Genomic DNA, 18,338 nt, shown 5'->3' with positions numbered 1-18,338 from the left:
GATGTAAAGATCACGGACTATTGAATTTACGGCTGATTTAAATAGAAGACCTTTGAAAACAATTCGAAATGTTGTGTAATTAGTAACCTACGAATAATGTTAATATTTACGCATTTTATTTGATGCATTTCTATAATCTAGAGTCATAATGGATCAAGAATTGATTGAAAAATTTATAGAAGTGACGGGTAAGCAATATACCAATCTAATAACATATCAAGGATTACGAAACTTGTTCCCGTTTTGTACAGAGACTTGTTATCTAAAAAATTGATGAATAATTAATTTGAAATTAATTTATGTTTAACTTACATTAATAAGTTATTTTATGTTAATTTAAGGGGAGAATGAGGCAACAGCTCGCCAATACTTGTCATTAGCTGATGGAAATGTGCAAACTGCAATAAGTTTAATGTTTGATGGTAGTCAAGCATCTGAATCATGTGCGGCTGATCCGGAACCAGAAGTGAGACCTCCTATTTTACCTGTGCAAGAAGTATTAGTGCCATCTGGTCCAATATGTTCCCTTCCAAGATTATCGACTAATGTATTTGACAGATTTAGGGATTTTGCAGTAGAAACCCGTGAATATCATCTTATTAAATAGTAGATAACATATACATACATAATGTGATTATGTATATAGTATAATCATTTTGTACTTAATATAGAACGACAAGAAGAAGAAATGACTCGGAAAGTAGCTGGTGTTAAACAAATATCCTACTGCAAATCAAAAAGATTGGAAGATTTATTTCGTCCACCATGTGGTATTCTCTTCCTGGGTTCCTTTATGGAAGCTCGTGAACACGCTAAATCATTAAACCGTTGGTTACTTGTAAATGTTCAAAATCCTCAAGAATTTTCTTGCCAAATCCTTAACAGAGATGTATGGTCTAATCAACAGATTCAAGAAATTATAAAGGATCATTTTGTTTTGTGGCAAGTAAGTTATCATAAAGGACTTGTATTTAAATTTTATCAAAGGAAAAAGACTCATTTAATACTATTGCAAATTTAAATAGGTTTTATCAAATACAAATGATGGAAGTCATTATGTGCATCTTTATGATGTATATGAATATCCTTATCTAGCAGTAATAGATCCTAGAACAGGAGAATGTATGAAAACTTACAATCATATTACAGTAGATACTTTAATGTTTGCATTAAATGATATGTTGAGCTCTCACTCATCACCAGAATGTGTATCAAGCAACTCAATTCATTCTAAAAAATGGAATAATTGTACTGCCACAGCAACGGAAGGAAGTTCTACATCTAATTCATCAGTATGTGTAGAAAAAGATTTTTCATTCTTTAATTAAATAGTTAATTTCAATACTTTGATTCTTCATGTATTTATATATTTATAGGATTGTAGTAGTAGTAGTACTACTGTTAAAGCGTTTAAGCACACTATTGATAATTTAAATGATTCAGGTAAGCAGTACTTGTCAATTACAGCAAACATTTAATGTATTTCTAATATATGACATTTCTTAAATATCAGTATTTTGTTTACATAATTATTATACAGGTAATATAGATATTAAGAATGATATGACAACTATTCAAAGTTCAAGTACAAGTATGTCAGCTGATACATTTGGAAACATAACTAAAAAAAGAAGGATGACTGAATTGGACGAATTAAACGAAAAGAAACAAGAAATAGAAAGTTCAAAGGTATATTGAAGTTAGCATATACAATTTAATATTATATAATTCCGAGTAATTCACATATATTATTCTAGGACGAACGATCATACGAACTGAAGTCCACTCTGAGCAAGAAAACTGGTAAAAAATTATTGCATTTTACCTTTTATTCATGTGATTTCTTGAGGTTAATAAAAGTATATATATTGTTTATATAGATAGTACATCTGCTATAAGACTTTGTCTAAGACTGCCAAATGGTAAGAAAGAAACAATATCAATGTCTGCTACAGATACTATAGAGGTAAGTACAATGAACTTATTAATACTAATGTACTTGGAAATGATAAATGAAAATACACATTAATCTTTATTTTTTTAGGATTTCATAAATACTATGAAGAGTATGGGTTACTCATCAACCGATCATACTTATTTAGTGCCGTTTCCAAAAACAAATATTGGAGCACTTTCTCCACAAATATATTTATCGGATACGATTTTATTTCCAGCAAATACAGTATTTATAACAAAGATATAGTAATCTTTGGTTAGGTAAGTATGCATATATATTTTAATAAATGAAGTAACATGTTAAAGTAACGAAATATGTTGTGCTTTTTACAGATAAAATATAGACAAAGTATTTCCTTTTAACTACTGCATTATGGAATACATCATAAGTTTGATAAAAATTGCGTATCTTAATATATATATTAAAGACACTGTCATATTCAATTGCCATTTATGTGTAATTGTAATAATCCTATTTGTCCTAAACAATTAAGTGAATGTCCTAAACATTCACGACTATCGTTATAATAGTCACATTTCAGTTAAATATTTTCAATTAAATGTGCAATAGAATGAATCATGACAGTTTAACTGACTTTTATACAAATAGCAATAAAGTTATAACATTCATTTTTAATGACAGGAATTAGAATGCATCAATATAAATTTTGAGAAACTTGTATCCTTTTTTTTCTTCTTATATGAGACAATTCAGTATGCTTCCTATACTATTACGATATATTCTTACATATACTCTTTTGTTCCCCAAGGTAGCCTCGAACATTTTGTATTAAAAATTTTCTAAACTATTCGTCAAAGTATCTTCACATAAAAGATACAGAAATTTTAAAAAACCGAACAAAAGTTTTATTTATATTTTTAAATAAAAAAATTATACATTGAATAGTACTTATTTTATCCTTATTTTACATATGTTGTAAGATTCATATAAAATAGAATTATTTAATTATATTACTCTATAAAAATTATATATATGTTTAATACAATGTATGTCAGTTGTATATTGAAATGATTCACCATATCTTAAATAATTATGATAATTTATGATCTACATCTGTTCGTTGCAGAGAAGCGCTATACTTAAATACAATTATTACTTTAGATAGATACACACACACACACATATATATATATATATATATATATATATATATAATATATATATATAAATGAATGTTAAATTAGGTCTTATTTAAGTAAATTAATAATGTAGTTTTATTTGCAAATTTACGAAACATTTTAAACATGTAGTTCTTACCTAATTGTCCAAAAGCATTTTTTTTGTGACTTTAGGCAGCATCCAAATATTATTGACACATATTCACTGCCAAACGTTGTTACAATTTGTTGTATGAAGCAGATTACTAATGAACCGAGTGAGTACACGTTGTTTGTGTACGTAAAGTTATACCGGTCTCATGTTCTGCATAATGAAATGAGAAAGTAATGGAAAATTAAATGTAGCAATAAATGGTGTGTTAATACAAACTAGGATCATGAAATATAGAAGAATAATTAATATCATATAAAAATATTATAAAATAGTTTCTTTTTTCATATATTGAACATTAGTGATATAATGTCATCTTTATACGTTAAATGTGGTTCTAATATTCGAGAATAAAAATATATTTAATATACATATCATGTATATAACTATGTTAAAATACAAAATAAATGAAATATATGGTTTTAATAATTATGTAAGGTTACCATATAGATTTAATAAATAATAATTCAACTTTGTATTACAAGATCACAGGTCATACATATATATCCTATGTAAATTATTGACATTAATCACTTTAAAACGTTAACATATTAATTTATATCTATAATGTAAGTAAATTTATAAAGGAAATTATATATTGCATAAGCCACAATATTGTTATACAACTATAACAATACTTTAATTGCATTTTGTATTATATCTCAGCATTAGAATATATAGAAGAAAATGTTTCTATTCTTAAGAGCAATAAAGCTAAGAGTAACAATGAATAACTTAAATGTCAAAAACATATATATGTATGTATATATATACATATATATTATATATATCCATAATCAATTCATAAAAGTACATCTCTCTTTAACATCTGACTACGAATTTATGTAAAGAGTTCTTCTTTCATACCAAAACAATTTAAGACAACTCCCATTGGTGTACGCTTGAGTCCCATACCCTCAATCTTGTTAACAAATTTGTTCTTCACATTCCTTAATCTCAAAGATGCATGTATAAAGGTCACTAAAATATTAATAATATATTAATACAGATCAATCAATCATTTTTGGATTTTTATAACTGATTTCAGAGCTCCATAATGGAAAAGTACCTTTCTTGGTACTGTTCTTTATATAGAAAAAAACTTACCACAAAATGAGAGTAAAATACCAAATAATACAAGAAGGACTGAGTTTATAGTATAAAGAACATAAGCTGCACAAATAATAGTAAGAATTACTGCAACTTGAGGATAAGTTCTTTTGAATTTAAGCAATGATTCTTTTTCACTAAACAAATAAGTACATTCAGCCCATACTGCCATAAGCGCCGATATACCAACAATCATCTTCATTGGATGTACCAATCTAAATAATTAATGTACATTATCAAACAATTTTGTAATCTTCATTATATATATATTTTATAAATATCATTATTATACTTACGCTACAACCAATAAAATAGCAATGGACATATAAAGATAATTGGTTTGATAATACACAAGATTATTCGCTACTCTGTTGCCCCATTTTTCGAAATCTCTAAAATTAGGCAGTTGGAAACGTGAGGATTCCAAAAGAAAATCATATAAACTACGAAGAGGTGGCAGTTCCCATCCGTCACCTATTGTTACTGTTTTATCCATCGTAACGATGTCAAACACAATTTTATATTAAGTTAAACAGCTTAATTTTTACGGTTGCACATTAATCGATCTTTATACGATAAAGTCTTTTGGTATTTTTGGATGATGACGACTAAAACGAACGTCATGCAAGTTCATGAAATACTCGTACCGCAGCTCGAAAATAATTAACTAGATTAGTTGCGATTTTACATGCAATTTTCACTTTTCGTAAAAGAAAAGAGCAAAGTATTAATTATCATGTACTTCAGCAAAAGAATTTATGCACTATACAGATAAACTGCTTCGAATTTCGTTTAAAGGCTATTATCGTAACGTGCGCGTTTGCTTATCTACTGCTAAGTGGTAAACATCGGTGAACAATGTATGTATGTAGCTAAAAGTAACGTCATTTCTTATCTCGAGAAAGTCAGATCAAGCGCGCGTTTCAAAATGTTACTTTATCGATCTATTAATTGAATAATAATAAAATTTTGTGTAACTGCATCGGTATAAATATAAATCAATCAAAGTTCGATATAGTTATGTGATTTCGTTCATATAATAACGTTTTTAAGTTTTCATTAGTAATATATTTATATTCTTTACAATTTTTTTTACTACAAAACAGTTGTATCTTTGAATTAACATTTTACATAGATTTATTAATTGTATATATATATTTATAAAATATCATTCATACTTTATTGATTAAAATTATTGCTTTCATGATTAAAAAAGATCGTTGATACATATCAAATATATAGTTTATACAACAAGTCAATTATGTAAAAAAGGAAAAAGGTCAAACTTTTCTATGTTGTGCGATTAACAGCATTACAGGAGTCTATCCAATCGTTGTACACATCAATTGGTTCTGATAACATGTTAATATTGGTTTGGAAATCTTCTAAACAAATTTTACATGAAATTCTTGCTACGTTTCGACGTTTGTCCCTAAAATCATTATAAAATGTAATAAATAATGTTCTTCGTAACTAGAATCTGATTTTACGATGCATTAAAACTTACATTTTAACTTCACACGACTTCTCATGATTACAAAATGGACACGTGAATTGTATATCCATAGGTACGATCGTTTTGTTTTTTTGTAGCGCTTCTCGTCTAACTTTCCTTCGACCCATTTTCAATAGATATTTATTTTATTATAACGTTCTTCTGAAAATATCAGAAGCTTAAATATTTTGTACGCGTTATAAAAATGATATATTTACATATATTTCGATAGGGATATTAATATTAATCGTGAAGTCATTAAAGTAAGAACTTACCTTCAAACGTTGTCAAGTTAGAATACAAATATAGTCTTGTAATTAGTGTGATAATAACTACGTAATGTTCTCTTGACTAACGTTCAGGAGCAACTAAACATCGTCCTGTGGGTTTTCACCTTTGCAGGTATCCTAACGGTTGTAGGGAATGTTTCCAAAGGACTGATTCAGAATTTAGAAGGGGAGGAAAAATCGTAACTAGGATTTATTAGGGATTAGATACAACGCATATATTTTTATCGTAAAAATTATTAATTATATTATGTTTTTAATACAAAATTAAAATCGTGGGCAATAAAAAGAACTTCAGATTTTGTTAAGAACACACCAAACAATAAGTAGATCTTAAAATTTGATATTTCGATTTATTCTTTATATAATTAAATATTAATAACACGCGATAACTTTTGAACCCTATTAAGCAGCAAGTCTCCTTGTTTGACCATAGCTTGATATTGCCAATTTTTATTATCTGGTCTATTAGTTTCAACTATCCCACCAACACGATCAACTTTACAATGCAATCTTCCAGCAGCGATAAAACGCGATAGTTCCCTGCAAAAAATAGTTGAAATAATAATTAAATGCACATTATACTAGCAGAGAATGAAATTTGCCAAGCTTACTGATCAATGTATTCTATTGTAACGCCAAATGCTTCAGCCATGTATTGAAGTGTAAGAGATCTATAAGATTCTAAAAGTTGCGTGTATGCGAGAATGCGCATCTCTCTAACATAGTACCGATAATGTGGGAAAATTAAATAATCTCTACGCAACAAACCTTCGACGTGTGCTGAAACCATATTCATACATAATAACAAATAAAATATGAAATTATCAAGTTCTAATACTGAAATGGAAATTCTTAATACCTAGATTTTTAAAAAAATCAGTATAGTGGCAATTATATAGAGAAAATAAGTAATCTTTTACATCTGGATTACTATGAAGTACTTCCAAAATTTCTGAGCCTTTGATAATCTTATCTCTAAGTTCATTTCTAGGTAAACTTATCATGCTTAAATACACAGTGTATCTCACAAATGTATTATAATCCATCAGTTCATAACTAGTAAACGTGCTAATCGTATCCAAAAAGAAAGTTGCAGCTTCTTTAAAGTCACGTACTGCTATGCAGTATGTCCCTTGATATACTTTTAAACGATTTCGTCTATCCCAATCACCACCTTCTTCTATTAAACTGAAATAAAATAGTGGTACTTACATTCTGTTACATCCACCCTATTTTTCAATGCATACGTACCTTTTAGCTTTCTCTATGTTTCTAGTAACATGATCATGATCTAGATAAAATAATCCAATCCTAATATTATGAAATACTATGTCTAATCTATGTCCTAACGATACAGTTTTATCATAAGTTTTTCTGAATGCTGAAATGGCACCTTCCTTATCACCTATTCTACATAAATGTTCTGACTTTTTAAGATTGGCTTCTCTGACTTCCATTTCACCTAAGTTTTTCTCAGCATCTTCAATTGCGTCATCTAATTCTTTCAGTTGTTCCATATTCTTAGCTTTCATTGTAGCTAAAAGATTATCATCGACTGGCCAATTCAAATCTTTACAAACTTCTTCATAGAATGGAGCCATATCTAATGAAAGAAAAAATGAATTGTAAGTTTATTGAACAGTAACGAAAAAAGAAAAATGAGATTTTCAAATCAAAGGAAAGGAAATTATTGAATCAAGGGGAATACTATAAAAAGGAATAGTCAGCAATAAAAAGGTTATATTAAGTGTCATGGTAGTTTTCTTAGTTTCAACTTGCATAAAAGTATTAATTATATTTTTAATATCAAATATTTAATTTATTATAAGTAAAATTCCCTGTTGTATAGATAAACTAAAATTGTTAACTAAGGAAGCAAAAATGCTATCTCACCGTCTGCTTTAATGGCATCTAATAGTTTGTTCTTTAAAAATGGATCATCCTTATGTTCTGGTAGACTCAATAAGAATTTAGTTTGAGCCAACTCTAATTTGGGATTCTTTTCTAAACCCTCTTCGTCTAGATTTTCCAACGGCATTTTAAATTGAAATTATAATTACGACACTGATGAACACAAATTATCCAACACACTTTGTGTTTTACAAAGCACGAGCTAAATAGTATATAGATCAAACGCGAAAACGTATATTTCTACATCTACTCGATAGATGGCGGGATAAATTCTTTTAGTTTGATTACTCATTACTTATTACTCTTGGACTATATCATTTTTTGGTTTTGTTATAATATTTCTAGATAAATCCAATAATTATATTTTTAAGGAACAATCTACACATTAACTAAATGAAAGTTCGTATATTTTTTAAATGTTTTTTGTTCTTCATTTAAGTTTTGAAGATATACGAACTGTTGAAAATAATAAACACAGGACAATTTTCTTTTAACGAATCAATTTATTTTTTGACACAAACTGCCAATGACTCAGGTAAAGTGAGTCCAAAAAGAGAAAAATGTTTTCACAGGATTCGTTATATTTAAAATTTACAAGAAGGATTGCATAATGCGATTTCATTCATTCACATATCACACAATTCAACGCATACTGACGACTTCGGTATTTCTTTCTCTCCAATGGTGGTTTTGCACGACACTGATCATTCTCTCGATAATATCGTTACAATTATGTTTGGACAGTAACAACGAAACTGACTGCAATATGATTGTTGAAAGGATGCTAAACAGGATTCTAACGAAGCGGTAATAGATTGTTAAAGATTTCCTTTTACTGGAAAGATTCGATATCATAAATTACGTTCTGTACGTGTACGCAAAGCTAGTCAAAGCAATCAAGAAAGAGTCGAGAAAACACGAAATAACAATTAGCATCAATCTTATACGTTAGTCTGGCAAACTTCGAAGTCACATTCGTGACGGTAAGTGACAGCAAATATTTTATTTTTGAATTTCACATTTCAGTAAAAATTCCAGATCGTGGGACGTCGCGATCGAACCACTATATTTCGATTATACTATGAATTAAGTAGAATAAAGGAATTTATTTGAAATCTGTATCTTTGTCTTTTAATTCGTTAAATCGTCCGAATTGATAGATGTTGCCAGATAATGTTTTCTGTAAAAGAATTGGAATTACTCTTTAAGCTTTACATGTGTATATGCATGTGTGTACATGCATATAAGCAGCAATACATACACATACATACAGTCAATAGAGGATCGGTACTTCAAATTTGATAATGAACTTTGTAATTTTGAATATTCGATGCGGATAATCGAATACATGCGACGTTCTATTTCTTCAAAAGAGAATATGCTGCATGGCGAAACAGACGTGTATTCTAAAGAGTATTCCTCGTTTTGAAGAAAAACGTATCGTTTATTGGTAATAGAGACGATCGCACATTCGATCGAAGAATCAACAATCGAATTCGTGTGCACGGTTGGTAAAAAATAAATCGTTGGGTAACCGATGCACCTTTCGAGTACAGTTTAGTTTACCGACCGACTTTCATGGCAAATAACGCAACACACAACATTTAGAATTACGAATCCAACTATGCTACGTTTATGATCGTTAAGCGTACATCGATTCGTTCCTTCGAATGAAAGAAACAGCCCGAATTTTCGTGTATCTGGAACATCACGAATGGACGAAAGAACGAACAAACGAACAACCAGCAATGATGTTACGAATTTGTCGAAGCGAGAAAACAGTGTGCATTTAAATGAGCGTTTGCAGTGCATTCGCCATTGCTCAATTCCAACATGCACGGTACGATATTATCACTACTTTGTTCGATCGAACATTTTTTCGTGCAAAACGATCATACACGAAAATACGAGCGACTCGAATTTCCAAGCATGTTATTGAATCGTTATCAACGATCGTTGGAGAAAATTTGTCGATTAATCAAAAGGAGCTGGAACTCGCAGTAAAAATTGAAAAAGAAAATGAATATTTATATCGAATTGGTTCTACTCTTATTCGTTGATCGAACGAACGATCGAATCCTACATTTTTTCCTTCCTTGTCCTCTCTGAGCTCTCGGTTCCTTTATTTTTCTCTGTTTGCTTTGTTCGAAAGTTATAAGTAAAATCTGCAAGTTCGTTGCACGTGTAAAGGATCCGAATGAAATGTTTTTAAGTTTGATTTTTCGTGTAATCCCGATCCAATGATAAAGAAAATAACGAATAAGAAAATAACGAAACGAGTACGAAAAAGAAAAGACGAAAAGCGAGCGTTAAAGGCGAAGGAAAAGGAAGGATGCGAAGGGAAGGATGATGTAGTTTCGAACGAAGCGTCTGGAGGATTATCGCGAATCAATTTTAAGGCGAGAAATCGTTGATCCAACGAGTGACGTAAAAAAGGAAGAGAAGTGGGGCGGAGGGGGGCAGGATATAGAAAAAGAGGAACGAAATAAAAATTGCAAAGAATAACGTAAGATACGTTGCCCCTCTTTCCCGCGTTGTACGAACAGCTATAAATACTCCGCAAGTACTTGTACGTTGTTGGTCGATATAGAACACATCTCAATAATCCGAGCGATCGATACGATGCTGATAATGAGAATTATGACAGAGAAGTGTGGTTTAAGATAGAAGCGAGTGAGCGAGCGGTCGATTACTGTTTTCGGCCACGAATCGACGGATCGGTCGATCGATCGATCGATCGATCGGTCGGCTGGACATTCACACCGTTAAGTTTAAAAGGTAGAATAATAGAGGGTTCCAAGCGATTAAAAAATATGTCGGAGGCCGGTTTTGGCCCAAGCTCTCTTACTCGCTTACGCTCGAAATTTTTTCCTTTCTTTTCTTTCGATTTTCTTTCTTTTTTCTCGTTTTATTATTATTAATTATTATTGTTATTAATTATTAATTATTATTATTTTGTTGTTGTTGTTGTTGTTGTTATTGTTATAGTTATTATTAATATTATTATTATTATTATTATTATTATTATTATTATTCGATACGATCAACAGCGAAACCACTTAAATCTGTATAATATATTTATACTTAATACTTAATTCTTAGCGATCAATTTACAATCGATTGATTCGATTAATCGAAAGGTATCGATTAGCGATGGTTCGTTCCGTTCGGCACGGTATACGTTCATTTCTGTTTTCCTGCTTCCATCTTTTTCGTCCCTTTATTTTTTCTTCGTTTCGTTTCATTATCGACGAACGATTAACACCGACGACACTTATACTAAAACCGTCCCCTTTGAATCGGAATGGATTCTGAAAAACATCTACCATAGATTAATTGTCGATCGTACGCGCTTTGTGTCCTTGAGGCCGATAGAACAAAAGAAACATTCATTATATAGACATCAGTTATTATATCAACGATTTTCTCATCTATACCCTGTGCATCATTTTAAATGTTTCAACACATCCTATGTGATTACTCGATAAATGTTTCTCGCTTATCGTAGATAGTCAATATATAATATTTATACTTTGTATGTGTATTCTATAAGTATAGGCACGTGAACGCGTACACGCGTATACGTATATCTCTTTCATCTTCTTTCTTCTTTCTTCTTTCTTCTTTTTCATTTTCTTCCTTTTTTCTTCTTTCTTCTCCACTTGTTTATGTACGATCGTGTACACGTACGCGTGCGTATATTTATTTCTTTGCATATAATCATGCCAGATGCGCAATTTTACAGCATTGATTAGCGACAAAAGAGGATGTCGGTTATGGCATACATCTACATCGACTGTTTGTGATCGTGTATCGATAAAAACACTGTAATCCTCGATTACTCGAAACGCAGCGATGAAATATACAATTAACGAGAGACAACATAACGCGATAACTATAAAAATCACGGTAACCTATGACATTTCACAGCGACGTCGATAGTCAACGATTAACCGATATGCATTAACCGATAAACAAATTGCAACGAGAACGATTATGGCTATGGCTGTAGCGAGTGCGAGGTACGAAAGCGAGGTTGCCTACCCAATCGACTATCGAGAGATTTTCTTTCGCGACCCATCTCTCTCCCGTTTTTTAATTTTTTTTTTTTTTTTTTTATTTCTCTACTGCTCAAACTTTTCGCGATTCGTTCGACCAACGCGTATAGACAGAGAAATCGCGAGATCTTTCGACCATTTACGTTTCCATTTCTGTTTCGTGTATGCCGATTAAATTAAAAAGTATCCGCGAAATTATAATGAAGAGTTAGAGGGAAAAATTACGACGAATGCATCTCTCTATGTCGTTTGATGACCAAAAAGAAGATTCCACTATTTCATGTTGGGATACAGGCGATAAAAAATAACACGTTGAAAGTAGGCTATTACGCGAGAATACAATCAACGTGGTGAAATATTCGCCTGTGATCGGTTAACGTCGATCGCGATTCAGTCGAATCTCTTCTCTGTCCGTACGAGCGGAAGGGAAATTGCGCGAAATTCAGTACCTCTATCGATCGGTCAGTTTTCTTTCCCGACTTAATCCGCGTGTAAAATTACTCGGTCGATTGCGATAAACCGCCACGATTCAACGAATCGAATTGACTAGATTCGCATTAAACATATACAGTTTGCAATTAATCATGTGCACACGCGTGTATGCGCTATTGCTTTGATGTAACGTATCATACACTGTAACGCACGCATATACATAGCTGTATAGGATGCAGCAGTCGTATACCTACGACATCGCATTTGTTACACCGCGAACAGAAAATATTTCCAAATTCTTTTAGGAATATCATCGAAAGTCGTACTTTCTACTCGGTAGTGTATCGACCGACTTTTCGCGAATTACATTTTTGCGACTAGCGCATCGCTACGATTACCGGTCAATGTTTCAACGCGAACGTGTATACATATTCCGCTAATTCGGATATATTTCGTCCATTGGTTCGTAAAAAATGCTTCAACACGAAGGTCGAACGCTACCGTTTATCGAATAGCAGTCTCGCTCGTGGACATAACGATTACAGTTAATAACGTGACGTAAACGATTCGACGCGTACAAACTGCATACCTTCTCTCATACAACGAAAGGAACGGAAAAAGAGGATAAAATAAGGACGAATACACGCGTAAATACGTAAAACTTTTGCATGTTTTAACGAGCGACGTTCGGAGAAAAATGTATACCGATTCGTTGAAACAGCAACAGATCGCACATGTTTGCCAGTGAAGTGAAACAGCGGAATATTCTTCAACAATAACGAAAGCGTAACAGTATAACGTTAGAAAACGATGGAAAGAAGCGAAACTTCAACGTTCGACTTTTCCCATTATCGACGATCGATGCGCGATCACTGCGAAAAAGAGACAAATAGCATCTGCACGAGCACGCCACTTTCGAAACCCTATTAACGCATTTACATAATTCGACAGCCTGATTGCGTAGCGCGTGCGAGAACCGGCTTTTTCCCTTTCTTTTTCTTTCTCATAGCGGTTGCCGTCGCGGTTTCGAACCGTGCGCCCGTTGCTACTCGCGGCGTAATCGTTGATCTAGCCGGATGAAAAAGAAAAGAAGGGGGAAAAATCGGGAGAGGGAAGAGTTCCGAGTGAATACGAAAACACGCGATGAAAGGTACAGGAGGTTCGAGGAAAGCGTAAAGAAGCTCGGAGAGATCGATGAAAGGAGAAAGAGGAAGAAAAACGGGCGCGCAAATCGCAGTAGCAAGTCGCGCCAGAAAGAGACGATCGTTCCGGCGGATCCTAAACGTGTAAAAATACGTAGAAAAGATAAACGTAGCGCTCGAATCGTCTGCTTGTTTGCCAGTTGTCTGTCCGTTCGTCTGTCTGTTTGTCTGTTGTCTGTCTGTATGTCTGTCCTGTGCGTGTATTTGTATACGTGTTTGTGTAAACGCGCGCGCGCATGCGCGCGAGGGCGAATGCGAGCGTGTGTGTGAGCGTGCGCGTATGTACGTCGAATAATAGCTTTACATCGATTATCATACACCGTCGTAAGCGAGGTCGACCGACGGCCTGTGATGGGAAGGAAGGTAAGACGGTGGCGTAGAAGTACCTGGCGTCGCGCTACCAACGCTCGCGTAACCGCCGGGATAATTGGCGCTGGGCGCGTGAATCCCTGCTGGCGGCGCCGGATAGGCGTCGAAGGAACTAGAATACGAACCATTATAGGAATAAGGATTGGCCATGTGACCGAGGGATGGGTGCATTCCTCCCATACCGCTCATACCGCTCATCCCGTAGGTGCGTTGCATCAAGCTTGACTCAAGGCCACCAAAAAGATACCCGTTCGTCGATCCCATCGGCACGGGATAATGAGGTCCGGGAATTATATTCGGATACGAGTTACCAGGATGTCCGTGGCTCATGCTCGGCGTGTAATTGCTAGACGCTAGATTTTCGACGGTATAAGATTTACTATGCTGTTGCTGTTGCTGCTGCTGTTGATGCTGTTGTTGCTGCTGCTGCTGCTGTTGCTGCTGCTGTTGCTGCTGCTGCTGCTGCTGTTGCTGTTGTTGTTGCTGCTGCGAATCTTGATGTTGGCGTCCATTCATGCCGTAAAGAGAACCGTAACCGTCGTTGGGAGAATGGTGCAACGAAGATGGATAGATCGCACCGGTAGGCGCCAAGGGAGGGCTGTAATTGGACATGCCAGCGTTAGGCATACCGGAGAATCCCGACAAATAAGACTGATGATGCGCTTCCATTTTTTCCGCCAGAGATCCATCGTCGGTCATTCCGGGATGCGTGTGTTGCAAACGTTGGCTACCCCCATCGGCTATGCTCGGTATCTGATCGACTAGAGATTCCAGGTCGCTGAGACTTTTCGAGGCCACGTCCTGTCCGGTGTTCCTTTTCATGGCGTACTGTTCGTGCGGATGATGAGGCGACATCGAGGCGTGTGTCGGCGTATGGGGATGCGTATGCGGAGGAGTGGGATGCGAGTGATGCGAATGTTCGTCGGTAGTTTGACTCAACGGTGTCGGCGTGGTCTGATGGGGATGGGGATTGTGGGGGTCGGAGGTTTGCTCGTGGTAACCCATGTAGCTCGTGTAACTCGGATGAGACGGCGTTCCTGGACTACCGTGATGGCCCGTATTGTCGCCGTTCCCGGCCGGATTGTACTGACGATGATCGTTGTTCATATTTTGTTGAGAGATACTGGTAGGTGGTTCGAAGTCTGGGTGTTCGACGCTCGGGGATGTCAATGGCGAAGGCTCCAAGTTGTTCTCCGAAGAGATCGCGGTGTTGATCTCCGAGGATAGATCGGAATGAGTAAACGAGAGCGACATGGATTTCGGACTTTGGCTGTAGTGCTGTAAATGTACCGGGCTCTGTTTCGCATTTATACTGTACGGACTGTCGTTGATGCTTTGGCCGTAGTATCCAGAATCGTTCATCGGTTGAGGGTATGGAGCCATATGCGCGAACGTCTTCGGCGGAGAGAAACAATTGGGTACCACGGTACCGTAACCGTCTCCTAGATGACCCATACCCTGATGTTGCTGTTGTTGTTGCTGCTGTTGTTCTCGTTCTCTGATCTCCCGCTCCTGTTGCTTTTGTTGTTGGTGAATCTTTTTCGGCCGCCCCCGTCGCTTCTTTATCACTTCCCCGTTCGCGTCTAATTTCTCGGGATCGGGCGGTGGTTGATCTTCCGGATTCTTGATCTTCTTTGGCCTGCCTCTTTTCTTCTTGCCAGGTATTTGGCAATTTGAGTCTTGTTTGATGACAGTTCCATTCATGTCGATGATCCTGCTCTCTCCTTCGTTCGTAAGCTCCTCGCAATACGCCGGTTTCTTGTCCTCGATCGCCTCCTGTTCCTTCTTCTTCAGCTTCGAGTCCGCGAACACTATGTCGGACTCGTCCAGATGAGAGATCGTGCCGTTCAAGTAATCGCGAAATTTCTTGAGCGCCGCATAATATGGCACCTTATCCGCCGCCCGTGGAAGTTGCGCGCACCTGGCGCTACTCGATGGCATCACCCACATGTACTGAAATCCAGCAGTTTGCCGATTATTAGCGACACTTTTACTTTTATCGTTCGAAAGAGATTCAAAATTAATTCTTTTCTTACCGTATTTGTGCCGTCCACCAGGTTAGGTTGTCTACCGAATCCAAACTCCTTCTTCCCAGAGAATACCTCGTATATCAGTTTACCGTTAAACACGGCGATCTTCGGTTTATACTTTCGTAATTTCTCCAATAAAATGTGACTGCCTGTAAAAAAGACGCACCAACTTTGTAAAGTTTTGTCGATTAATAATACAACCGGCGAAAGAATTCTCGATCGTTCGACGACGATACGAAAATATGTTTCAAGTATATCGTTAGAAAGAATTAGAGGAGTTTCTGTAAATTATCCATCGTTCCAATATATATCTTTTTAAACAGTATGTAAGTCGGTTCATTTACATCTTTGCAATAACATTTACGCGAGTTTCGCGTGCTATTTCATCGCTTGGTCCTCGATCTATTAAGTTCCGTGTTAATTTGACTTTTCGATCTATTAGTCGCGCGGGAGCGTCGTAGTCTTACTGCCGAGAGAATTCAACGGTTTTGGTTGGAAACACTGATGCCGCGTGTCGTCAGTCTTCTCGCGGCGACGATCGCGGAGGGTACCGGCTCGAAGTGCAAGTCGATCGAAAGATTTTCGCGGCGATCGTGCTTAGTTTTTTTTAACACACCGAAGAGATAACTGCTATTGCTATTCACCGGTTGGAGATAAGTGACCACGGTTTTGCTAACAATTTGATAAATAGAAAATCGCATCTAGTGGCACGCGAGACTTCTCGCTACTAGCAGGTATCCAGAGACGGTAAGTAAATCAACGTTTATCGACATTCGATATCGTTTACATTTACATCATTTACGTTTACATCCCCGTTATCTGTTTATATCGTTTCGGCTTAGTCCTTTATCTAGTTCCTTTACGTTCTTTGTCGAGTTTAAACTTTTGAACACTTTCCGTAGAAAGCGTATCGAACTCTAGCAATACGCATACGCACGTATGTGCGTGTAATTTTCTGTACAAGTATCCGTTTAGGAAGAACAGAGTTTTAACGAAAGTTGTACGCGTAAAATGCTTAAAAAGTGAACGATTGTTAAGCGTTCGAAAAAACAGCGCGTAGAAAGTTAACAGACGATAACCTTTTGGTAGGAAAGGAACGAGAATAAAGAAGTAAAAATTACTATGCTAGCTACGCTAAGCGTTACATTGTATATTTTTGAGCGGAAGGAGACATTACATCAGTGAACCGTAATTAACAACGGTCATGTTATTCTTTGTAAAAACTTATGTTCGAGGAACAATCGAAGCGAGTAAGTATATCTTGTCGGCGTGACAATAAATTTAACGACGATTCAGATAAGCGGAGAAGCAAATAACGAAACCGTGATACGAATTTACAACATGTTCAACTCTGTATCCTCAGTCCGTGATTTCGGTTATCGAATTTAATTCGCTCGATGCTGATCAGCGTAAAAAATCGGTATACGTATGTACTTGTGTATGTCGCTGTGTATGCAATGCACGCTGAAATGATACTCGTCTGGCTGTTTCGAACAACCCACGTTCGAACATGTTCGTCTCGGTCTAAAACGGTCTAGTTTTTGCGACCCATGTGTGTACAATATGGTTAAAATTTTTACACGCATTATATACATCGTCCATATCCTAACATCGAAGTTTTCCATCCGTTACGTTCGTAAGCCTGCTTTTGCTGTATTTTATTATTAAAATGCAAATGTTTATGCAAATTCGTGTTTTTATAAATACAACTAACGAAACGGGTAGAATGTACGCTCAGAGATCTGTTTCGCACATTAGGTAATATTATTGGCTACCATACTCTCGATATTTTGTACGTTTCTGCGCATTATACGCGTTCCGTGCATCTTTAATTCGTAATTTATTTATAATTTACTATATTACGAAAGTTGGATATTATTCAGGTAATCGAATATTATTTCGATTACTTGATCTCACCGTGTTCTTCGAGTCACTTTCAACCGTACTTTTCCATCGTTAGAAAATTTCTTATCTAAGACAAACATGGAGGAATCGTTATTGACACGATTTTTTATTTCAACTTGATACTACGATTTTCTTTTAAAACGTCAACGGTGTTTTTCTTGGTCGAGACTAAAGCGAAATCGAGATAAAGAAATCAAGGACCTCGGTAGGATTAATCCTTTGATAGCGCACCACCTAATGTATAGCCAAATAAAATAATATATTATTCGAATAATCATTTTCCAAATGT

General features: G+C 35.2%; 6 protein-coding genes across 6 annotated transcripts in view; 2 read left to right on the top strand and 4 right to left on the bottom strand.

The window, feature by feature from the left end:
• The first annotated feature begins 47 nt into the window (after window positions 1–47).
• Window positions 48–3,617, top strand: LOC117158029 (UBX domain-containing protein 7). Its single transcript, XM_033336525.2, has 10 exons — window positions 48–188; window positions 342–584; window positions 672–946; window positions 1,026–1,292; window positions 1,377–1,443; window positions 1,541–1,689; window positions 1,758–1,803; window positions 1,881–1,966; window positions 2,045–2,217; window positions 2,290–3,617. Exons 1-9 carry the CDS (start codon window positions 149–151, stop codon window positions 2,201–2,203), a joined length of 1,332 nt encoding a protein of 443 aa, XP_033192416.1. The 5' UTR covers window positions 48–148; the 3' UTR covers window positions 2,204–2,217; window positions 2,290–3,617.
• Jwa (PRA1 family protein Jwa) lies at window positions 1,676–5,210 on the bottom strand. Its single transcript, XM_033336526.2, has 4 exons — window positions 4,654–5,210; window positions 4,355–4,572; window positions 4,115–4,228; window positions 1,676–3,400 (listed from the first exon to the last, which is right to left on the bottom strand). Exons 1-4 carry the CDS (start codon window positions 4,851–4,853, stop codon window positions 3,342–3,344), a joined length of 591 nt encoding a protein of 196 aa, XP_033192417.1. The 5' UTR covers window positions 4,854–5,210; the 3' UTR covers window positions 1,676–3,341.
• A 266-nt stretch (window positions 5,211–5,476) lies between these two features.
• LOC117158134 (transcription elongation factor 1 homolog) lies at window positions 5,477–6,254 on the bottom strand. The gene is made up of 3 exons (XM_076619292.1): window positions 6,128–6,254; window positions 5,865–6,014; window positions 5,477–5,789 (listed from the first exon to the last, which is right to left on the bottom strand). The coding sequence occupies exons 2-3, from the start codon at window positions 5,978–5,980 to the stop codon at window positions 5,648–5,650; spliced, it is 258 nt and encodes an 85-aa protein (XP_076475407.1). The 5' UTR covers window positions 5,981–6,014; window positions 6,128–6,254; the 3' UTR covers window positions 5,477–5,647.
• A 218-nt stretch (window positions 6,255–6,472) lies between these two features.
• On the bottom strand, window positions 6,473–8,264 carry Rpn7 (regulatory particle non-ATPase 7). Its single transcript, XM_033336731.2, has 5 exons — window positions 8,036–8,264; window positions 7,394–7,745; window positions 7,002–7,330; window positions 6,754–6,922; window positions 6,473–6,682 (listed from the first exon to the last, which is right to left on the bottom strand). The coding sequence occupies exons 1-5, from the start codon at window positions 8,178–8,180 to the stop codon at window positions 6,508–6,510; spliced, it is 1,170 nt and encodes a 389-aa protein (XP_033192622.1). The 5' UTR covers window positions 8,181–8,264; the 3' UTR covers window positions 6,473–6,507.
• Window positions 8,265–11,112: 2,848 nt separating this feature from the next.
• The window catches only part of Tdg (Thymine DNA glycosylase), a 53,671-nt gene continuing 46,445 nt past the window's right edge, over window positions 11,113–18,338 (bottom strand). The window contains exons 8-9 of the mRNA XM_076619624.1: window positions 16,151–16,293; window positions 11,113–16,067 (exon numbers count right to left, since the gene is read on the bottom strand). Of these exons, the coding sequence (XP_076475739.1) occupies window positions 14,058–16,067; window positions 16,151–16,293 (2,153 nt within the window). The 3' untranslated portion in view covers window positions 11,113–14,057. The remainder of the gene's footprint in view (window positions 16,068–16,150; window positions 16,294–18,338) is intronic.
• Window positions 16,797–18,338, top strand: part of Dnmt3 (DNA methyltransferase 3) — a 61,552-nt gene continuing 60,010 nt past the window's right edge. The window contains exon 1 of the mRNA XM_076619622.1: window positions 16,797–16,891. The gene's annotated coding sequence lies outside the window, so the exon portion shown is untranslated. The remainder of the gene's footprint in view (window positions 16,892–18,338) is intronic.

Source organism: Bombus vancouverensis, chromosome 6, assembly GCF_051014615.1.
Source record: "Bombus vancouverensis nearcticus chromosome 6, iyBomVanc1_principal, whole genome shotgun sequence".
Taxonomy (NCBI): Eukaryota; Metazoa; Arthropoda; class Insecta; order Hymenoptera; family Apidae; genus Bombus; species Bombus vancouverensis.
The sequence above is the reverse complement of the archived record's forward strand: the minus strand, read 5'-3'. Positions and strand labels throughout refer to the sequence as shown.